At 50.6% G+C, this 24,073-nt stretch overlaps 1 protein-coding gene across 1 annotated transcript; it reads right to left on the minus strand.

The window, feature by feature from the left end:
* Positions 1 to 19,146: 19,146 nt before the first annotated feature.
* Positions 19,147 to 23,290, minus strand: LOC142586908 (uncharacterized). Its single transcript, XM_075697794.1, has 2 exons — positions 22,836 to 23,290; positions 19,147 to 19,460 (listed from the first exon to the last, which is right to left on the minus strand). Exons 1-2 carry the CDS (start codon positions 23,242 to 23,244, stop codon positions 19,219 to 19,221), a joined length of 651 nt encoding a protein of 216 aa, XP_075553909.1. The 5' UTR covers positions 23,245 to 23,290; the 3' UTR covers positions 19,147 to 19,218.
* Positions 23,291 to 24,073: the final 783 nt, after the last annotated feature.

Here is a 24,073-nt window from a genome sequence, read left to right on the forward strand (position 1 = left end):
ATTGGATTGGATCCAACAGGCGGCCTTTTCGGCTGCGGAATGGCACGTTTGAATCCAATCCATAGTTTAATTCTAGAAAATGGCGCTTCCGTTGGAAACTTAGGTTGTTGCGCTGGCTTTTCTAGAGGAAGGAGGAGAGCGGGTGGCGGTGCGAAACGCGTTTGAAGAAATGGCAGAAAGTGAATTCCGGCGTCGTTTTTGTTTCTCGAAACAAATAATTCGTCGGTTGTACAGAGAAATTGACAAGATCATCGGTGCCAGCGAGCCACTGGGATATTGTCGCTGCCTCTTGAAAAGTGCGCCACTCTTCCCGCCGTTTTTTTTTCTCTTTCCTTCTCGCTGTGCGCGACACCACCTAGGGACGACGCAAAGAACCTAATAGTTATAAATTGCAGTAGTCACACGTACTACTATTTGAAAACGTGTTTGGGCTTGAGAAGAAAAAATACATTTTTTTAGATAAAGATTTCATTCAATTGGAAGACGAGAAACATTTGGCATTGTAGTATACTGTTTGCAAGCAGACGACAAACGACGGAGGTAAACTTCCGGGGAGGTCACCGCTTCCTGATTGACTGCTCTCTCCGCCCCGCTGTCACAAATTTTGCATACTGCAACTTTGTGACGTTGCAGCAACTGAACAGAACGCGTATCGAACAAAATATCTCCGATCGCGCCCCTGTTGCTGCTTGGAAAGGCGTTGTCGGCGGGTTATATTTTGCATTCTCAGACAATGGGGAAAAGGTGTTTTGTGTATCGCAGAATTGGCAGTCTCTTGTAAATGTTGAGGGATAGATTGCGTGTAATAGAGTGCCCTGGAGGTAATTGCCCATCTGAAGTTGGCGTAGTATGACGGCTTCTTCTTTGTTAAGCTTGATGCGTGGCGGCGGATATTCCCTCCTGTTCTTCTTGTAATGTTCTAGAATGTTGTAGTACTTTCTTTGTATCACGTCGTCTTGGTCTGACAGTAGATAACGTCTTGGTGGTGTTGCCCGGCGTACATGTTCTCGGGCGGTGGCGTGAGCCGCTTGGTTTTCCGCCAAGGATTCGTGTGCCGAGGTACAGACAATGCACATTTCAGTGATATCTCGTTTTTTGATGACGTTGAGTGCGCTCTTGCTAATTCTTCCTGCCTGAAAATGGCCACAAGCTACCTGCGAGTCTGTGGCGACGATGACCGGCGCGTCACATTGGCAGGTCCGTATGGCCATTGCTATGGCCACCTGTTAGGCCACCTGAATGAAAGGCAGCAGAATTAAAGATTTCATTCGGTTTTACTTAGGAAAGCATATAGAACACCTACAGTCGCCGCAACACTCGGCACAAAAAGAAAGCAGATAGTACAGCTGCCACAAAAAGTGTACCGTACAGTCGGCCATATTACATGGTGCATGTGGAGCTATATGGTCCGTGAGGAAAGAGAGTAGGCCACTACAGTCGGCCGCGACAAGTATGCCATGCCGTCGGCACACCGTAAAGTCCGTTTGGGAAGAAAGCAGGCCACTATAGTTGCCGCCATAAGAATACCATACAGACGGTGCAGAAAGAAAGAAAGGCCACTACAGTTACCACAACACGTAACTATAACATACAGTTATTGTAGACAGAAAGCCACTACAGTTCCTGCAAAAATTTTACCATACACTCGAGCAATACCGTAAAATTGGTGCAGAAATAAAACAGGTCTCTAATGCTGCCGCAGCAAGAAATTAACCCTAATTAAGCCACTAATTAAACCTAATCAATAATAGTTAAGTGTACTTATCATTAAACATGTAAGCCTTAAACCTTGTAACATGTTTCTGTGAATAAATGTCACTCGCACATTTGGCTACGTTGTTTGTGTGCCTTAGTGCCTACACACCCTCAGCAGCACGCACAAGATGTTCATCACGGGCCTCGCTGCAGCTGAGTTTCCGATACAGCATTCCCCGATTTTATTGTGAGGTTAGGTAATTTTTTACCAAAAAATAATTTTGCAAATTTTAAGGTATTGCTTGAAACGCGACATTTAAGTGAAGAGCGTACTGAGAAATATGAAAATAATTTTTTTCGTGATTATAGCTGCTGCAATTTTTTTACCTTTCATCAATAATACTTACTACTATCATAACGAGTGTTGTAAATTTTTTTTTTAACTCGTTGATGTTTACGACTGCCAGGTGTGCTGGGGCGCGGCAGACTAGGGCGCGAAGACTGTACACTGCACTCGATCGTTACTAAATTGAAAGACCTATAGATCAGAACCAACAGGAACAGATCCTTTTATTATTTATAGTGTAGCCTTGGGTAAAAAAAATGATGTATATAAGAAAGGCTGTTGCATGGCAGCAGAAAAGAAAGTTCCACAAGGTCGTATTGGACGAGAAAGTTATATACGGTCGACACGGCAACTCTACAATTATATTTTTTTGTTGAAAAGCACGGTGATTTACAATAATGATGCTTAATGATTACTTTATTAGCATCCCCTTGGAAACGGAGCGGCGAAATATAGTCACCTAGCCTGCTTCACCAGTCGAGCATTTTGCTTATATTTAACGTACATCCTCTCTCTCTCTCTCTCTCTCTTTGTACGTTCTATATTCAATATGTCTCTAGGCGTTTTTTTTTTTTTTTGTGTGTGTGTGTGTGTCAACGCGCGTGCTCTAAACATCTCTTGCTTATCTCTACTGCTGACCAGCGAATGCTTTGTTCCGCTTTGAATCTAAGTGCTTCTGGAAGATAGACGTTCCCTACGGTTGTTGTAGAGTGAACATCTTGGCATTTCATGACGATGCGCTGAATCATCTCCGGACTGCAGTAAACGCTTGCCTCATCCTATTCTATAAGTGCTTCTGCATGTCCTTGCCCTCAGGCAGCCAGCTCGAGTTTCCGAACAGCAATGCGAACCCTTTCTATTATTGTGCAAAATTTTTCTCCTCATTTTTTGTAAACCTTCAGTAATGATGATGGTGATAATAATTGTGGTCTTCCCCTTCGTATCGGGTGGCCAACGCACAGTGTCCTAACCGGTAAATGTAAAAAGAAGAAAAAAGATGTGCAGGTCCCACGCACTGTGGAGTGTGAGTGAGTGAAAAACTTTATCAGCTCTAGATTCACTGGTCTTCTGCGGTCTTCAGATGGAATCGTCCATCTTCTAGCACAACGGTCGGTTGCCCTTAGTCCAGGGCTCCGCTGGATGCTGCTGCCAGTTGTGCTCGCCGAATCAGACCTTCTTGGTCGACCTGGCGATCGCTGGAGAGCACTCCCTCCCATTGCTCCGCACTCGGGTTTGGTATAACGGGTACCACGTCTATCTTCTGGCATGCCCACGTTATGTGATACAGCGTGGGTGTTTCGTGGCACCAGGGGCATTTGTCATTGTATTGTGTGGGATAAATTTTGCTGAGTACGTTTAGGTTCGGGTACGAGCCCGTTTGCAGCTGCCTCCACGCGATAGAGTCCTCTCTGCTAAGGGAGTTGTGCGGTGGTGGATACCGCTTTCTGCAGCCCTTGTAGTAATTTAGTATCGCCGAATAGTCTTGGGGTACAGGTTCGGTCTCCTCGAGGTCGCCTATGTTGGATGCTCGGTAATAAGTGTACCCTCGAGCTATCCTGTCCGCCTCTTGGTTCCCTGCCACTCCCGTGTGTCCCGGCGTCCATACTATCGTATGCCTAATTGGTTCCTCTTTTGTTTGTCGTTCTGTTATGGGGTCTCCGGAGCGGAGTATGCGGAGCGCTCCGTACCCTATTCTGCCGCGTAGGTAGTTGCAGCACGCTGTTTGCGAGTCTGTAAGGATTGTTAGAGACCGTTTAGACCGATATCCCTCCGCTGCCGCTAGAGCGACGGCCGCTTCTTCAGCCTCGACTATCGTACAGCCTTGTAGTGATGCGCTGGTGATCTCGCGTAGGGTCGAATCAATCACCGTTGCTACCGCGTTGCTGTTGCTCTGCCCCGCTGCTCTGGCGTACGTGGATGCGTCCATGTATACTGTCGTTTCTTGGGGTGCCAGTGTCTTTTGTAGGTATTCAGCCCTCGCTTCTCTGCGTGCTTTGTGTAGGTTGGGATCCATGTTCCGGGGTATGGGTGCTACTTTCAGTGTGTTGCGATACTCGTCTGGAATTGTTTCGGTCCTCTGTATCTCTTGAAGTTGATAGGCGCAGCCTAGTTTCTTCAGGAGCTCCCTGCCAGATGGGGTCTGCTGTAGTCTGCGTTGTTGGGAGACTAGTTGCGCCTCTTTCAATTCGTCGAAGGTGTTATGTAGTCCTAAGGCTAGGAGCTTTTCGGTTGAGGTGTTGTGGGGAAGGTGGAGTGCGGTTTTGTAGGCTTTGCGTAGAATCGCGTCCGCCTGTTGCACCTCACTCTTGATGGGATTGTAGTATGGAAGGGTGTATGCCACTCGGCTGACGACCAAGCTTCTGACCAGCTTGAGTGTGTCCTCCTCTCGCATGCCGTGGCGTCTGTGTGAGATGCGCGTGATCATGCGGGCCACTTGTAGGGTGGATGCCTTGAGTAGGGCGAGCGTGTGGGTGCAGCGTTGGTTTGACTGCATCCACATCCCCAGGATTCTGATGAGCGTCTTTTCCGGTATCGGCTTCCCCTCGAGGTAGACGTGGAGCTTTAACTCGTCGCTGGTGGGGACTGTGCGGTTTTGCTTTCCTCTCCAAACTCTCAGCAGCTCGGACTTCTCAGTGGAGCAGGCTAGCCCTCTTGCTCTGACGTAGTCCTCTACGCAGGTGGCTGCCTCTTGTAACTTCTCTTCTTTCTGTCTGAGCGAGCCTGTGTTAACCCAGATGGTGATGTCGTCGGCATACATGGCATGGTGTATGCCGTCGATTTCATTTAACTGTTTTGCCAAGCCAATCATTGCTATGTTGAAAAGCGTGGGGGAGATGACTGACCCTTGAGGCGTCCCTTTGTTTGGAGTAAGGAACTTCTCTGATCGGAGCCCTCCGAGGCCAATCGTTGCCGTTCTGTTTGAAAGGAAGGCTTTGACGTAGCCGTAGACTCTCCTCCCGCAGTTCAGGTCGTTCATGCCCGTGAGGATAGCTTCGTGGCTTACATTGTCAAAAGCCCCCTTGATATCCAATGCCATTATTATATTCTCCCCACTCCTGGGGACGTTCCCGAGTACTTCTTCTTTGATTTGAAGCAGTACGTCTTGGGTCGATAATTTTGCTCTGAATCCAAACATGCTGTGGGGATACAGTTCGTTGTCCTCCATGTACTGTTGTAGTCTCAGCGTCACCACTCGTTCGTACAGTTTTCCCAGGCACGATGTGAGCGAGATCGGTCTGAGGTTCTCAATTTGCAGTTTCTTGCCCGGTTTAGGAATCATCACTACCTCCGCATGCTTCCACTCCTCGGGAACGGTCTCAGCTTCCCAGTGTTTGTTGAGAAAGTCGGTTAATTCTGCGACTAACTCTTCACTGAGGTTGCGGATGAGTGCGTTATTTATCTTGTCTGCACCCGTGGCTGTGTTTCTGGTTGTGTTTCGAATCGCTGCGTAGACCTCTTCTCGCGTGATGGGCCTGTCCAGGTTAACGTTTTCTCTTCCGCGGTAGCGCTCTGCGTAAGCTGCTGGGTTTGTGTCCCCGAAGCATTTAACGCGTACCTTCTCCGGGAGTTCCGAGTCTGGTCCCTCGAACTGGTGGATGAACCGGTAGATGGTTTTGTTGTTTTCTGCCTTGCTCTTGGTCGGATCTATGAGAGCCTTGAGGATATGCCACGTCCTCGCTGTGTTCAAAGTTCCGTTGAGGGAGTCGCTGAATTGCTGCCAATTTTGCCTTGCCAATTGCGCCGCGTACTTCTCTGCTTTCGCTGTGACTTCTGCGATCTTTAGCTTCCTGTTGTATTTTTGTTTCTTCCACCTCTTGGTGAGCCCGCGTCTAGCTTCCCACAGCTTGAGTAGTCTGGCGTCTACCTCGGGCGTCTGCGTCTTTCGCGCGATTTCTTTGGTGTACTTGCGCTGTTTTTCAATGAGCATTTTCCCCCACTCTTCTATCGATTGGATCCCGTTCTCGGCGAGATTCCTATCGCATGCGTCTCGAAAAGCGCTCCAGTCCGTAATTTTTGCCGATCCCAGCTGACGCCTTAGCCTGTCCGAAGTTACTTGCGTCTTGAGTATGTAGTGGTCACTACCCAGGTTCTCTAACAGGTTCTCCCACACTGCTTGTTCCGCTCCTCGTATGAACGTGAGGTCGGGGCAGGTGTCGGTACTAACGCTGTTTCCGATTCTGGTTGGAGTGTCTGGGTCTGTGAGAAGGTTGCAGTCGGTGTTCTCTGCTGCCTCCGCTAGCGTTTTGCCTTTTGGGTTTGCTGTTTGGTATCCCCAGCTTTTGTCCATGGCGTTAAAGTCTCCTAGGATGATTAGCGTGCTGTCTTTCGCTAGTTTGCGTGCGCCATAGAAAAGCTCGTAGAATTTTGCCTTCCTCTGTTTCGGGGGGCTGTATGCATTTACAATAAATATACTGCCCCTCTTTCTTTTCTTCTTTGGTATAATTTCTACAATCACGTGCTCTACGTCGGTGTCGGCTATCCTGTCGTGGCTTATGGCGATGAGTGCCTTGCTGACTAGGGTTGCCGTTCTTCCTTTCTCTTGAGTCTCGTAACACGTGTATCCTGCGAGTGTTGGTGTCGTGCCCGTCTCTTGAAGCGATATAATGTCGGGCGGTGTTTGTTGTGTGTGAATGTATTGTTGGAGGAGGCCCTGCTTCTTACGGTAGCCTCTGCAGTTCCATTGCCATATATCTAAGGTTTCTTGCTTGCTTAAAGTTGTACTGGCCATGTTTAAGCCTCGGTGTTGTTTGCGGATGTGTCGGCGAGGGATGCCAGCGCGGGGCGGTGGTTGGCCTTCTCTCTAATGTTCTCGGTAAACTTCTGCTTGCGGATGCGGCTCCGGAGCTCTGTGACTTGTAATTGCACTTGCTGCATTTGTTGCTGCTGTTGCTGCATCATCTGCTGCATCATTTGCTGAATCTCTGCTTTAAACGTGGCGAAATCCTCGTTGCCTGCTTGCCATGGGGCTTGGGTTTGTACGGTCTGTGGCTGCGGAGAGCTGTTCGACCTAAGGTCTCGCACTGCCTTCGTTAGCTCTGCTATTTGGCGTTCTAGCTCTTTCTGCCTAGAGCGTGATAGCTCTAATTCGCGTCTCAGCGCTATTTTCTCTGCGTCCTCCTGTCTAGGCTGTTCGCGGTTGCTGTAGAAATCGATGTAGGCGAAGCTTTGCCTGCTGTTTGCTTTCATTGACGTTATCAGGCCGTAATATATCGACGGCATACCATAGCTGTGACGGGATGTGAAATGTTACCTTGCCTGCTCCGCTCGACGCTTTATGCGAGCCTTCGTGTCGTCGGCCCTAGTGTGCACGCTTCGGGGCCATTCTGGGTTGTAGCGTTGTAGCGCACAAGACTGCCTCCTCTCTCTCTCTCTCTCTATTCCCTCGCTAAAATTCTCCCCACCTCCTCTCTCTACTGTCGCTGCTGTTGCGGGTGAGCACGGAGACAAGCGCGGCAGCTCCTGCGCAGCATTTGTGAGGGGTCACGCCTATAGTTACAGCGTCCAGAGGGCGGTGTGCAGATGCGACGCGGCGTAAATCTTGACACGAGCTTTTCTGACGGTCTTTGTGCCACGCTGCTGTCGTGTACTAACGCGATAGCGTTGGCGGGCCCCGTGTGGCAGCAAATCTGGTGTCGACGCCGCGGGCGTCACAACAATCATTCTGAACCACAACAGTGCAGGTCTCCAAATGGGGCATGCGTAGTCTTAAGGCTCAACCAGACGTACGCGTTCCAATGCGCCCGCACGCGCCGCACCACGCATGGGCGCGTACGGCGTCAGGCGCGGAGGCTGTTTCGCGTGTCGGCGCGCGGCGGCGTGGAGACCTACAACCGCTAGAATTTTTGCGCCCGCGCCGGAAGCTGCCGCTCGCGTCAGTAGCATGACACACCTCACATGACCACGGCAAGCCAACGTCACTTCCGGAACGACTCTTCGCGCGACGTTCAGGCAAGCTTGCGGGAAACATGGCGGCGGTCCCGGCTGCCCGCTTCGAATTGAATTTGGCGTTGCTTTTGTAAAATGCACTTCGTTCGTAGCAAATGACTGTGTAAACGGCTTTCGCTTAGTCTCAGGCCGCTTCGATGACAGAGTATTATGGATAACCTCGTGGTGTTTTCGAGATCGCTTCTCGTTTCGAACGAGTCGAAGCCTAACGAAAGAAACGTTCGAGATGTCAACGCCACCTGTCGCTAATGGCGCGAAATAGCCGCAACAACGGCATATGGCCTCTGAGATTCGAAGATATCGCCGGTCAACTAAAATTGTAGAAAACGTGCGCTGCTTAGCGTACGCTATATTATAGCGTATAGCGTACGCTGTAGTTGCTGACGCTAAACTAAAACTGTCTAATATGTAACACATTGCTTAACGAGGCCGTTAAGCGAAGGCTAGACTGCCTTGAACATGGCAAGCTAGCAACACTGCGCCGCCGCGACGAGACGCGCGGCTACGCGCGGCAACTCGTGCATCGTTTGGGTGCGCGCCCTCTTCCTCCGTCGGCCGCCACGCGACGTCGAGTCAGCGCGGCGTGTGCGGACGCATTGGAACGCGTACGTCTGCTTGAACCTTTAGATTCTTTACAAAGTTATTCCTCGAAATTTTGAAAATGACAGCTCATAAATAAATGTCATGATACAAAACACCAACAGCGCATGCCTTTCGTTTGTCTTTTTTTTTGCATTGCCACGTCTCGACCACGTCCCGACGTGGCCACCGTTAGTCTTGTGCGTGTCAACTACGTCCTGACGTGGCAGGCGCTATAGCAGCAGCCGCAGCAGCCCACAGCAGCAGCAGCAGTGGGAAAGTCGAAGGAAGAGGCAAAAAAAAAGCTTCCCTTTAAAAATTATGCGTGGCTCTGCTATCGCAAACGCCAGAGACTAGCGGAGCTGGGGGAAGCCCAGTAAAGTATTGCCGAACCGCACCCAAGACACATGAGCGCCGGCAACGCGTCCCTGCGAGTTCCACCAAAGGCGTCTCTACGGCGTCCGCGATTCACATGGCCAACGCCGTAGCAGACGCCGCGGTTGTCTCCACTCGGTAACGAGCAATAGGCGAGGAGGACATCGAGGCACCCTAGCAGCTGCCGGAGAACAACGCCCCTCCTCCCTCGCCTGACCCCCCTGCCCAAAGCCACCTAGCCCTGGCTCACGCACCGCAGGAGAGGGCACGCATCCGGGTCGCGTTAAGCCCCAACCAGACGTACGCGGCCGCACGCGCCGCACCGCGTCTGAGTGCGTACAGCGTCAGGCGCGGAGGCTGCATCGCATGTCGGCGCGCGGCGGCGTGGAGACCTACAACCGCTAGGATTTTTGCGCCCGCGCCGGAAGCTGCCGCTCGCGTCAGTAGCATGACGCACCTCACATGACCACGGCAAGCCAACGTCACTTCCGGAACGACTCTTCGCGCGACGTTCAGGCAAGCCCGGGCAAGCTGCTTCAGTACCTTGTGATGCTATGCCGATGCTGCTGCAGGTGTCGCCGGGCTCACAATACTCATATTAGGTCGCAGTTGAGCGGAATGACCCACAAGGAGTCGTAAAATATGTTTCTGAAATATAAACACAAATTTTAAGCTAAAATTATTGTGTTTTCTTGCAATATGTAACACATTGCTTAACGTGGCCGTTAAGCGAAGGCTAGACTGCCTTGAACATGGCAATCTAGCAATACTGCGCCGCCGCGACGAGACGCGCGGCTACGCGCGGCAACTCGTGCATCGTTTGGGTGCGCGCCCTCTTCCTCCGCCGGGCGGGTCGCGACGCCGAGTGAGCGCGGCGCGTGCGGACGCGTCCCACCGCGTACGTCTGGTTGGGGTTTCACTCGCTCGCTTATCGGAGGGAAGTAGCGGCAGCTAGGTTCCCGTGCATCCGAGGCAAGGAGGGAGAAAACGGTCGCTCCGCAGCACCAGTGCGTGGGCTGCCGTTGTAGCGGGAGAAAGGGCAAGTTGAATCGGGTGGCGGGGGGAATTTGCACGTGCTCTTGCAATCTGGTTTCCAACACACCCGTGCACGCGAGCAGAGAGAATCTTTTTTCATCCATAAATTTGGAACGTACACTAAAGGAATTAATGAGAGTCCGGGGCGGCTGACGTGCCTCCGGGATATGCCGTAAAAGTGCATGGGAAACGCGAATACATGTTCTGTACTCTAAAATTGAGACGCTGGCTATTCACTGCTTGCTCACCCCTCCGCAGCGGAAAACCAATAAATTCAGTTTCCTGGACCCTGCCACTGAAGTGCTCATTCTGAGTGACCTATTGCCCTTCTTGAAATACGCACGAGCTGACTTGATGTCAGTTGTCTGTTAAACGTTCAAAAACTGGACCGCAAGGAGGCTATTTAACTCGGCTCCCTAAATCTAAGCCTAGGGGCGCACTTGCTTTGGAATCCCACGCATATATTCTTTTTGAGAACTATATTTTTTTCGCACCGTAGCTGGACCACAGAGTTGCCGGAACGGGCCGTGCCTTGTATATGTGTACTATGACACTGTGTTTCTTTCCACAAGTTGCCGCTCTTCTGTCTTCCTTCTGGGCCCCTTCTCTATTGTGCCCCCCGCCACCCGATTCAACTTGCCTTCTCTCTCGCTACAACGGTAGCCCACTGTTGCGTTTCGCCTGCGACACGTGGTTTTGCCGGCGCGACTGCGGCGGGGCGGCAGACATTTTGGCCCGATCGTCGTCGCCGCAACACTCATCGCCAGGTGTTTCCAGGCGCGACTGCGGCGATGCGACCGCCTAGGGATCATCCTCGCATTCCAGTCATTGTGCCCGAAACAGGCGATGCCAAAGCAGGGATCTCATTCCAGTTATTGGGCCCGAAACAGGCGATGCCAAAGCAGGGATCTCGTTCCAGTCATTGTGCCCGAAACAGGCGATGCCAAAGCAGGGATCTCATTCCAGTTATTGGGCCCGAAACAGGCGATGCCAAAGCAGGGATCTCGTTCCAGTCATTGTGCCCGAAACAGGCGATGCCAAAGCAGGGACCATCCTCTCATTACAGTCATTGTGTCCGACCGGCAGCGCCACGACAGGGTGCTACGAGATCGTGCTCGACATGGTGCTACGGCATCGCTACGACAGTGTGCGTCACCATTAGCCCATTGTACATTCACGTGCTCGTCTTTTGAGGGGTTCCTTCTTGCCCTCAACTGCGAGAGTATAAAAACAGCTGCCCCCGGACGCCAAAAGGAGGGCTCCGATTTCTTCTGTTGAGTGAAGTGCTCTCCCGTCTCTCTACTTCGGTCAAACCTGACCGCCAACTCTTTGCGATGTTAAAATAAACAAGTTGTTTCGTTGTTACCAGTCGACTCATGCTTTGCCGAGACCTTCGGATGCTTCCAGTTGTACCCCAGGCCGCCAGGCCAACGCTACCCTTGGGGCTTGCGACCCAGGTACAACCACGGGCGTCAGCGCCGAGTTCCCAACAGATCGTACCAGCAGCAGTCAGATCCAAACATCTGGTTGCCAGCGGTGAGATCGCCTACGACTTCAAACAACTATCTGCCAGCGGCGAGATCGCGACAACGGAGGCCAGCAGCAAAGAGATGCAGTTGACTGGATGCTGAGCAGCTCAACGACGATCCGGGAGCAGTGCAACGAGCCCTGTGTGACGACTGGTTGCCTGCAGCGGAACGACTGCGCGGAATTCCTGCCTGCGAGGTTTGGTGAGTGCGGGACTTTCTTCTTCTGAGCTTTGCCAGGCTTTTGTTAGTGTTAGAAACAGAGCTGGTAATTGTGGTTGTCGTTGCTGCCGGGTTAGTTTGCGGCAAGACAATAATAAGCAGTAGAGAAAGCAGCATTCAGAGCAGCCATGGATTTGAAGTCGTTGCGCAAACCGAAATTGTTGGAGCTTGCAAGAGAGTTGGGTCTGGATGTCTCAGACAAACTAAGAAAACCTGAACTGCTAAAGGCTATTCTTGAGTTAGAGGCTGAGGATGACGAGCTGTCGGAATGCCTTGAGACTATTGAGGAGAGGTCAAAAAGACAGGAGCGCGAACTTAAAGAACAGAAAGAAAAAGAAGAGCGTGAACGTAAAGAACAGAAAGAAAAAGAAGAGCGTGAACGTAAAGAACAGAAAGAGCGAGAGCAACAAGAGAGAAAAGAAGAGCGCGAACACGCTTTGGAAATGAAGCGTCTCGAGGTAGAGATGGAACGCGCTCGTAATGGAAGTCAGGCACACGGTGCAGGAGAACGCGTATTGTTCAAAATGACGGACCTGATGCGGCCGTTTAAGCTTGGAGAGGACATTGGTTTGTTCCTGGTTAACTTTGAGCGAACGTGCGAGAAGCAGGGGTTCTCTCGGGAAACGTGGCCACAGCGCTTGCTCACTTTGTTACCCGGCGAGGCGGCCGACGTAGTCGCTCGCTTGGATAGAGAGGAGGCAGAGGATTTCGACACAGTGAAATCGAGTCTTCTAAAAAAGTACCGGCTGTCTGCGGAGGCGTTCCGTCGGAAGTTTCGGGAAAATGAGAAAGGCAGAAGTGAGTCATATACAGAGTTTGCGTATAGGCTTATGTCGAACATGCAGGAGTGGCTCAAAGAAGAGAAAGCGTTTGGTGACCACGATAAAGTTCTGCAGTGTTTCGGGCTAGAACAGTTTTATAGTCGGTTACCGGAGAACGTGCGATACTGGGTCTTGGATAGGCCAGACGTTTGTACGGTGGCTAAAGCCGCTGAGCTAGCCGAGGAGTTTGTGACGCGTCGAGCTCGCGGAGCTAAGGACGGTCAAAAGGGTGAATTTGGCTCGAAGTTTGAGAGGCCGAAGTTCACACCCATGAGAGCAAAGGGGAACACGCGTAGTGAGGATGCAAGTGAAAGCAGTCCGACCAAACGTAAAGAGACGGCGGCAGCCGAAGCCGAACGCAGAAAGCGGTTCGAGATGAGGCGAGCGGGCGTTTGTTATACGTGCCAGAAGCCGGGTCACTTTTCGGCGCAGTGTCCGGAAACAACACCAAAAGTTGTGTTTTTTTCATTAGGCAGCACTGACGAGAACATGAAGCTTCTCGAGCCTTACATGCGAGACCTCCTCGTGAACGGGAAAGAGTGCCGGGTGCTTCGCGATTCCGCAGCTACGATGGATGTAGTTCACCCATCTTACGTAGAACCCCATATGTTCACGGGCGAGTGCGCATGGATCAAGCAAGCCGTGGAAGCTCATAGCGTGTGTCTGCCGGTAGCAAAAGTGCTTATTGAAGGACCTTTCGGAGCGCTTGAGACAGAGGCGGCAGTGTCATCTATGCTGCCACCCCAGTACCCGTACCTATTTTCAAACAGGTCCGATCACCTCCTGCGCGAGAAGGGGCTTTTGTTTGGTGAAGCTAGTGTTCAGGCCTTAACCAGATCGAAGGTTCGGGAGCTCGCTGCAAAGGCGGTAGTTGCGGGGCCGACGTTATCAAACAACGAAAAAGGGTCAGAGGCGCAGCAAGCTGATATTCCGAGCACGCCCGAACTGAATAAACTTGAGTCTGTAACGTTAAAGGCGCCAGATACTGGAGAGGAAATGCCCGACACGGGAAAGTTAGAAGAGCTATCTACTGATTTGCTCATCGCGCCTACGTCAGACGGACTTGATAGGTTGCTAAAAGTCAGCCGGTCGGCTTTGATAGCCGACCAAAAAAAGGATGGCAGCCTGGAAAACGTGCGCTGCAATGTCAAAGAAGGTATCGCCAGGAAAACTGCGCGTTTTGTGGAAAGGGGTGGAGTCCTGTACCGGAAGTATCTAGACCGCAGAGGAGTGGAGTTCGATCAGCTGGTCGTGCCTCAATGCTATCGTCAGGATCTGTTGCGCTTGTCACACGGGGGTTCGTGGTCCGGACACCTAGGAGTTAAGAAAACTAAGGACCGTCTCTTGCAAGAGTACTATTGGCCAGGGTGTTTTCGGGACGCAGACCATTTCGTGAGGACATGTGACACTTGTCAGCGGGTGGGCAAACCAGGGGACAAATCGAGGGCGCCGTTGAAATTGGTACCTATCATTACGGAGCCTTTTAGACGGCTCGTTATTGATACTGTGGGACCTCTGCCGGTAACAGCCACGGGGTACAGACATATTTTGACTGTGATCTGCCCAGCGACAAAGTTCCCTGAGGCAGTGCCGCTTAAAGAACTCAGCTCAGTTGAGATAGTTAATGCACTACTGTCCATATTTGCGCGAGTTGGTTTTCCTGCAGAAATTCAATCAGATCAGGGCACAGTCTTTACTAGCGCTTTGACGACAACTTTTCTCGAAAGGTGTGGGGTAAAGCTGTTACACAGCTCAGTGTACCACCCACAGTCGAATTCCGTTGAGAAGCTCCACTCCGTCATGAAGCGCGTGTTGAGAGCCTTGTGTTTTGAACATCAAACTGACTGGGAGCTGTGTCTGCCTGGGGCGATGTTTGCTTTAAGGACCGCGCCGCATGCGGCTACGGGGTTTTCGCCAGCTGAACTGGTGTACGGTCGCTCGCTTCGATCTCCGCTTCGCATGCTTCGAGAATCATGGGAAGGTAGGGGCGACGACCCAGTCGTGGTGGAGTACGTACTTAAGCTCCTCGAACGCTTAAGAAGAGCACAGGAGTTGTCAGGTGAAGCAATGACAAAGGCCCAGCAGAGGGCCAAGGTTTATTATGATCGGACAGCCAGGGCCCGTCGTTTTGAGGTTGGCGATGAGGTCATGATATTGCGCACATCGCTAAACAACAAACTAGACGTGCAGTGGGAGGGCCCAGCGCGAATTGTTCAGAAACTGTCGGACGTTAACTACGTGGTAAGTCTGCCAGGAAAGCGGAAAGCACAGCAAGTTTACCACTGTAATCTGCTCAAACCTTATAGACAACGGGAAGCAGTGGTGTGCATGATGATAAACGTTCCTGAAGAGCTTCCAGTCGAGCTTCCGGGACTAGGCTCAGTGACGAACAGGGAAGACACCGGTCAAGTCATTGGTGACCTTATCAGTAAAGCACCGCTGTCGCCTGAGCAGAAAACCGAACTACACCAGCTATTACAAGAGTTTCAAGGTCTGTTCTCTGAGAGGCCTGGTAGGACTTCTGTACTTACTCATGATATAGAACTTACCTCCCCAGAGCCAGTACGATCCAAGGCGTATCGGGTGTCACCCCGCCAGAGCGATATTATGGAGGCTGAGGTAAAGAAAATGCTACAGCTCGGTGTTATTGAGGCAGGTGAGAGTGATTATACCTCCCCTTTGATTTTAGTTGAGGTACCGGGCAAGGAACCTCGTCCTTGCGTCGACTACCGCAGGCTTAATTCCATCACTAAGGATCAAATTTATCCGATCCCTAACATCGAGGAGCGCCTTGAGAAAGTTAGTAGCGCTCAGTTTATTTCCACCCTAGATCTTGTCAGGGGTTATTGGCAGGTTCCACTTACAGAAGAGGCTAGTAGGTATGCGGCGTTCATTTCACCAATGGGAACATTCCGTCCTAAAGTGTTGAGTTTTGGTTTGAAGAACGCGCCATACTGTTTTTCAAGCCTCATGGATAAAGTGTTGCGGGGACAGCAAGAATTCGCTTTACCGTATCTAGACGACGTAGCGATATTCTCCGCATCCTGGTCCGAGCATATGACACACTTGCGGGCAGTGCTAACCCGCCTGCGCGAAGCGGGCTTGACAGTAAAGGCTCCTAAGTGCCAGTTAGCACAGGCCGAGGTTGTCTACCTCGGTCACGTGATTGGTCAGGGTCGTCGCCGCCCCTCTGAAATAAAAGTGGCCGCTGTGCGAGACTTTCCGCAACCGCGCACCAAGACCGATATTCGGTCGTTCTTAGGTGTCGCCGGCTACTATCAGAGGTACATCCCTAGGTACTCTGATATCGCGGCTCCCCTGACGGATGCTCTAAGAAAGACAGAGCCTCAAACAGTCGTCTGGGACGAGACAAAGGAAAGAGCTTTTAGCGCCCTAAAGAGTGCCCTAACAAGCCAGCCTGCGCTACGATCGCCAGACTATACAAAAGGGTTCATTGTTCAGTGCGATGCTAGTGAGCGAGGCATGGGCGTTGTACTGTGCCAACGGGAAAATGGAGAAGTAGAACACCCCGTCCTGTATGCTAGTCGTAAGCTGACCAGTCGTGAGCAGGCGTATAGCGCCACCGAGAAAGAGTGTGCGTGTCTCGTGTGGGCCGTTCAGAAATTGTCATGCTATCTAGCCGGCTCGAGGTTTATCATTGAGACGGATCACTGCCCTCTCCAATGGCTGCAGACCATCTCTCCCAAAAATGGCCGCCTCCTGCGCTGGAGCCTCGCTTTACAACAATATTCCTTTGAGGTGCGTTACAAAAAGGGGAGTCTCAACGGTAACGCCGATGGCTTAAGTCGAAGCCCCTAACGTAGGAATCAGCCTCAAAATTGTTTGTTACTGATGTTTTTCTTCCTGAGGCAGGATTTTTTTTTTAACATATTGCTTTTGTTTAGTGTTTCAAAGTGATGATATGCTTTCTAGTGCAATTTTTCAATTTGTGGACGCGTTCTGAGTGATGCTAGACTACTGTAAGGAACTAGGCAGTGGTATAAAAAGGGGAAAGAGCCTGGCAGGGCTTAGTGAGGGTTGTGCCGTGCTTGCTGACTGAGCGGTTGAGTTTCAGCGTAGTTCTAACGCTTGCCGGGAACGAGAACAAAAATGTGAACTCTCCCGAAGTCACTTTGCAGTGTCCCGTACGAACCTGAACGAGAGAACGAGGCCTTCTCTGTGCGCTGCGCTCAAGAAACGTCAAGGGACGCCCGACTTCGGTTATGAGCATCATCGAGCGACATCCCTCCGGACAGCGGATGCAGTCCCCTGTCCATCGGGATCTCCTTCCCCCGGCGGGGCGGTCTGTTGCGTTTCGCCTGCGACACGTGGTTTTGCCGGCGCGACTGCGGCGGGGCGGCAGACATTTTGGCCCGATCGTCGTCGCCGCAACACTCATCGCCAGGTGTTTCCAGGCGCGACTGCGGCGATGCGACCGCCTAGGGATCATCCTCGCATTCCAGTCATTGTGCCCGAAACAGGCGATGCCAAAGCAGGGATCTCATTCCAGTTATTGGGCCCGAAACAGGCGATGCCAAAGCAGGGATCTCGTTCCAGTCATTGTGCCCGAAACAGGCGATGCCAAAGCAGGGATCTCATTCCAGTTATTGGGCCCGAAACAGGCGATGCCAAAGCAGGGATCTCGTTCCAGTCATTGTGCCCGAAACAGGCGATGCCAAAGCAGGGACCATCCTCTCATTACAGTCATTGTGTCCGACCGGCAGCGCCACGACAGGGTGCTACGAGATCGTGCTCGACATGGTGCTACGGCATCGCTACGACAGTGTGCGTCACCATTAGCCCATTGTACATTCACGTGCTCGTCTTTTGAGGGGTTCCTTCTTGCCCTCAACTGCGAGAGTATAAAAACAGCTGCCCCCGGACGCCAAAAGGAGGGCTCCGATTTCTTCTGTTGAGTGAAGTGCTCTCCCGTCTCTCTACTTCGGTCAAACCTGACCGCCAACTCTTTGCGATGTTAAAATAAACAAGTTGTTTCGTTGTTACCAGTCGACTCATGCTTTGCCGAGACCTTCGGATGCTTCCAGTTGTACCCCAGGCCGCCAGGCCAACGCTACCCTTGGGGCTTGCGACCCAGGTACAACCACGGGCGTCAGCGCCGAGTTCCCAACAGATCGTACCAGCAGCAGTCAGATCCAAACACCACGCACTGGTGCTGCGGAGCGACCGTTTTCTCCCTCCTTGCCTCGGGTGCACGGGAACCTAGCTGCCGCTACTTCCCGCCCCCATCATTCTCCGACTTACGTCTCCCTCCTCCTGTGTGCTTTTCTCTTTTTCTTTCCTTTTTCTTTCTTTCCTTTATTTCATTTCTTTTTTTTTCTCACTGACCTCCTTGCTCTACATACATGTGACTCCGCCTTCCTCTTGCCCTGCATAGCTGCCAAAGGCAGCTGTAAATCTGCCAAAGCGCCGAAAATCAATCACTGTCACAACTGTTCCTCTCGGTTTGATGTATGTAAGAACGACCGGACACCCGGTCTGGTGTCTTCACTACCAGGGCCGAACTGCCATTTTTTTGTAAACCCTGATGAAGATCGGTCCACCGATCGAAACTGTCGAAATTAAATACTTGTTCTGTTTACCTTGTAGAACCACTCAAGTTCTTTACGTTTGAAAGGTAGCCTGAAGAATCCCTCTTTGCCTACTATATATATATATATATATATATATATATATATATATATGTGTGTGTGTGTGTGTGTGTGTGTGTGTGTGTGTGTGTGTGTGTGTGTGTGTGTGTGTGTGTGTGTGTGTGTGTGTGTGTGTGTGTGTGTGTGTAGAGAGAGAGAGAGAGAGAGAATTAAGCTTAACGATAAGGGATTCTAAGTTACCTTGCTTATATGTCGTTGGAATGGACAACCACTTCTATGCGCGATATTTTTACCAAGTAATTCGTAACTTGCTTCTGACGTCGCGTTAGAGCAACTTTAACTTGGAGTCGGCTAGGAGTTTGTACGGCTGCGGCCGTGACACCTGACTCGATGGTGCTTGTGCCGTCACTGAGAACCAGGGGCGCATCCCCCCATCCTCCACAGAAATTTCAGTGAGGGATACCTGCGGCATAAAACGGCGGGAGAGAACACACTTCTGCCTCCCTCCCTCCATCCCTCCCCTCCCCCCTATGCCACTGCTAATAACAGCCATTCACGACGGCGTGAGCCAGCAGAGCCTCTGTTCTTTGATGCATCAATGTCAGATCTAAATGCATCCGTGAAGGCATTCTTACAAATATTTGAAAGGTTGAAGTAAAACAAGAAAATGTTTAAGAACGGAACGGCTGTCACGTCCAGTGATGCTACAAGATGCCCAATAATGTCGTTAACACAATTAAGTATGAGTAACGGAAACTCAATATATAGTTAAGCGTGAGAAATGAAGATGAATAATAAGAAATTTGCTGGAGATGCTCATATCCCAAACACAACATTCACAAGACTAAGATAAAGCTCGCTGCTTTCGTAGAAGCAATACATATTTGCCCATTCCACCAAGGAGGAAAGGTCACAAACGCAAGGGAAAGTCCAAAGAAAAAGCATAGCTAAGGTACTGAAAACAGGGTACAACATGAAGTCATCGTCTCGAATTTTAATATTACACACCGGAAACCTGTCGGGCCGACCCGGCGTTCGCATCTGAGAGACGCCAAAGCGGCCTTCTAGAACGGTTGCCAGAACTTGGTAGCCGCCTCTAGCAGTAGCCCATGCCGTGGCCTTCGACGTCGCATGGCGAGCAACTTCTGGTACGAGAAGTAAGCGAGGGCCACCAGCACTGCCAGCAGCAACACCAAGGTCACCGTGAGGCAGAACACCCAATCGGAAGGAGTCCGGCCCAGCGGAGACGCCATTCGACGGCGCCGGGCAGGGGCGGGAGGCGGCTCCACGTAGGGAGTCATGGATTCTAGGAATCAAGAAAGATGTGAAAGCATCAGTTTGCCTGCCTGCACAGTCACGTCGACTAAATACGAAAAGGCATGTTAAAGGCAAACAGTCTGCCCGTCTTCAATATTTCAATACCCATTCAGTTTCAAAAGAAATCGCGGCTCAAAGAACCGCATGCCTGAAATTATTTCAACGTTTTATAGAGAAACAGTATCTGAGATGCAACAAAAGGTTGCAATCGAAAGAGGCAACGAAATGTTTGCTTAAAACATTGAAAGAAAGGACGCCAAATGTTGTTATTCTTACATTCGATGTTAATCGAAACGGGTCCGTGAAGTCATATTTGCCAGATAGATATCACGTGAAGGTGTGGCTCTATATACATGCACTCCGATGCAAACAGCATGACGAGGTAATGCTTCAGCCTGCCGCCCAAGCATCTTTGCGTTTCCTTTAAGAGAAGGTTTCTTTGCCTGCCCTCCCTAGTATCGCGGGGCAGCTGCTGTCTATTGATGGGTCAGTCCGTATCTAGGCGGTTACATTTTTGGGCCTATATAGGAAGCATATTTGTGCACTGTATAGATGGACCTTGCACCGTATGCAAGTACTAGCAAAGGAGCATATATAGTATAACATTTGTATATGCTGACCAGCAAAACAGTACTACTAAACGCACTTCTACTCTGCATAATATAAAGTTAAGTTGCAATGCTAGTCAACCTGCAGTTGAAAGTCAATGAAAGACAATGTCTTCCCGAGTGAGTTGGGGACGAGATAGGGGCGGAGTCACTGCGCACCGCCCTTTATCGCGTCACTCCTCACGTGGGGGGAGTATAGCATGGAGCATCGCACTCAGATTCTTTTGCTGTACTATCTTCGAGATTGGCCCCTATTTTGACGTATGGTAAGGTGTTAATTATTCTAAATAACCTCCAGGACTCAACGTGTCGGACCACGACCTAATTATGAGGCACGCCGTTATGTGAGAAAAGTGTTGGTGGCGTAATGGTTACAGTATCCGGCTTCTGTGCAAGACGTCCTCTGTTCGAATCCGGCCTTTGGACAACGTTATTGATTTACTGATTAAAAAAAATCAGTTTCGTCACAAGGGCTAAACAATGAATGCGATAGCTACATGCTAGAATATGACCCGAAGCAAAGCTCGTAGCTTTGGTGGCAGTATGAATTGCAGTAAACGCGTACTGGCCAAGTAAACACGCGTGCCGTCACGTGCGCAGACACGCATGGACAGAAGGAACTCGATGGCCGCGAGCAGAATCGGCCAGAACTACAGGGTCCTGTCGGCGTTGTCACCTTGCGTTGGCGACGTCGCATTCGCGCACTGCGGCGGGCTCACGGCGGGCAGGATGTGTGCGTCTGCTTCACCCTTTTGAACCGCGGGGTTTTGTCGACGTAGTCGCTCAACCCTCGGCCCCTCATGTTCTCGCAGCCCCACGTCAGGGCGCCTCTGGCGTCGAGCTCTAGCGTGCGCCAAACACGTAGCGGCACGTTGTTCCTGTGTGTGGACCGCTGAATGGTCCTCCTTGCTTCAGTGCGATTAGAGTTTCACATAAGCTTCTCGGCTAGGGGTTCTGAGTACTAAAAACGCGGAGCCATGTTTTCCCGGTGTGATATGCACGATGCTTCACTGCAGAAATTCCGCACCGACGGGCTACGTGTGAGAAAACGACGGCACAAGCTGGCAGGGTCTACCTGTAGCTGGGGTTGCAATTCGTTTCAGCACGCAAAGCTGCCTAACCTGAGGTCTTAGCTTGCAGCGGCTTCTGCGCACCAGTCTGCGCGATTCGAACGCGAACACGTCTAGACATATCACGCCACCTGGCGTTCAAATTCGACTCAATGAGAAAGCGCGCAGTTAATGTGAGTAATGTTCAGCAGAAAACGTATTAAAATTCAACAAATCAATATTTTTACGCGTGATTATCGTTGACGGCGAAAGGTCACATCAAGTGTCCATATAATTGATATTGCAACAAATTGTTACACGCGCCTCAACGCGCTGGCTTGCACGTGGTAAATGCTTAAGGATATTCTATGCCACCTCATGGCGGATGCGCCGGTGGTGTAATAGAGAATCGGGTTTGCTGTTCGAATCCTCCCACCGAACAATTCCATATATATATATATATATATATATATATATATATATATATATATATATATATATATATATATCAGGTCGCCCAGTAGTCCCAGTAGCGCATATAGGCTCATATTTCAAGGCTGCACTATCTCCGGGATTGGCCCACGATATATGGCTAAGAGCGTACCCGATACGGAAACGTGGTGGTAACCCGCTAAGAAAGACTTTGTCTTTAAAAAGGTAGTTGTTTTCCCAGTGGGCAGAGAAGTGTTAAATCGTAGCGCAGAGACACGTGGACAAAATTATGCGGCTCTCATGCACTGTGGAAATCGATGTAATCGAAGCTTTCTGTGCTGTTTCCGTTGATTGGCGATAATTGGAGGTGACGTTTACAGCGAATGTTTGAATTCTTCAGCGTTTAGTGCAACACTACAAAGGGAAGTTGGAGTTAATTGTGGCCTTGTGAGCACCACTGTCTGTCTGCGTAGTATACACTGAACACACAGCGAAACGTGTCTCCTTGAAGCGTTGTGCGCCATTATTCATAACCTCCGAAAAGGTTGGCATTGTCATTGCCTCACATGGCACATCGCATCGCGGCAGAAGTATTAAACATTAATTGAAGCATGAAGCGTTGTGTAAGCATGCCTTCATTAAATTTGCATGACAGTGAACTTGCATTTTTAAACCGCTTCATAGTGCATTAGATTACAGGGTATTGCTGTTTGTCTGTGCACTGATAATGGCGCCATCGACGAGAGTGCACGCGGGTGTAGGTTGTAGCGCTTAAGCTTGTGTGTACTTTCTAGTAAAGTTAGTTGTGAGTTCAGCGCTGTCCTGCGTGTTTTCTGCTTTTTGTCTTTGTCGTCTTGCGCTGCCCCTTCAAGATGTTCATATCGGTTAGTGCTGACCAGATACACTGATTACATACTCTTCTTTTCGATATCGCGAAGTCCGTCATGAGTTGACAAGCGCCTGCCGAGCTCGTTCCAATCCTCCTTTAACATGTCTCAATCGTCAGGAATAAAAACCTTACCGGTGACCCACTGCGGTGTAGCTCAGTGGCTATGCCGTTGTGCTGCTGTGAACGAGGTCGCGGATTTGATCTCGGCCGCATTCCGAAGGGGGCGGTCTGCCAAAATGCTCGTGTGCGTGCAACAGGTGTATGCACGCTAAAGAAGCCCAGGTAGTCGACATTAACCTACAGTCCCCCGCTACGGCGTGTCTCGTGATCAGATTGTGGTTTTTGCACGTAAAACGCAACAACGGAATTCAGTTTCGAAGCCTTACCGGCGGCCAGGCCGGCACCCCATGGCTCGGCTTGGAGGTCCACCGCGCCAGTGTACGCCGGGGCCAGCTGCGGCACCGGTGCGCCGAGTGCAACCGGAGCATAGGATCCTTGGCCAGGATCGATGCCCACGGTTCCCAGGGTTGGCTGTGGTGGTGGCTGGGGATAAGTACTGAGGACGCGCTGAGCCGCCAGGGGATACGGGCTGTCGATGTGCTGCACTGGTTCTGGGTACACAGCGTCAGGAGCGGCGGGCTGAGCCAACTCTGGACGAGATTCGACGAGCTGCGGCTGTTGGACGTACGGCGGGCCGCCAGGTGCGGCGATTGGGAAAGGCTGGCCAGGGAAGTTTCCGGCCGCGTTTGCTGGAAGTGCGGCTGGCGGAGCCGAGGAATACTGCTGGAAGTACATAACCCTTTCGACGGCGCACTTCCCAAACCGTTGTTGTTTTTGTTCTTCTTCGTGCGTCTAAAGGCTGGCTCATACCCACTACAAGGGACTGGCCAAAAAGCAGGCGATCGCACATGTGCTTACTAAGATTATAACAAAAATAACATTTTTCTAGCAGAGCGTGGGTTAAAAAAGTTAGAAATAAAAAAAATTGTTAGCAATATTGAGGTCAAATAATTTACCATCAAGAAATGAAATAATACCGGTGATTGAGAAATTCAGGAATTCACAAAGGTAATGATTTTGCGTCCCTAATAATATAGTAAATCGCGAGAAAAGCATCCATGTGGCTGAGTACCAGTGAAAACGCCCCTAAAGACAGGAGTGGTTGGCGTAGTTAACGATAATCAAAATTGTCGAAATGATACTTCTAAGAACTTTGTATAGAATATCGGCGCCTAGAGTAAACTTTACCGTACTTGCCTACTTAGCGGGTTTGGCGCTGCGCTGCTAAGCACGACGTCGCGGGACCAAATCCCGGCCGCGGCGGCGGCACATCGATGGGGGCGAAATGTAAAAAAAACACCAGTGTACTTAGATTAAGGTGCACGTTAAAGAACTCCAGATAGTCCTAATTTATCTTGAGACACCCGCTATAGCGTGCCTCCTAATCAGATCATGGTTTTGGCACGTAAACCCCATTATTTTCATGTAAATGTTAAATGAGGAGTACGGCATCTCAATTTTGTAAAGCAGACTTACTATTGTCTTGAGGGACACGAATTATTTATGCGTTGGCATTCTCAGAGTACTTCATACACTTTCCAGTGGCGACTACCTATCTATCTAG

The sequence above is a fragment of the Dermacentor variabilis genome, chromosome 7, assembly GCF_050947875.1.
Source record: "Dermacentor variabilis isolate Ectoservices chromosome 7, ASM5094787v1, whole genome shotgun sequence".
Taxonomy (NCBI): domain Eukaryota; kingdom Metazoa; phylum Arthropoda; class Arachnida; order Ixodida; family Ixodidae; genus Dermacentor; species Dermacentor variabilis.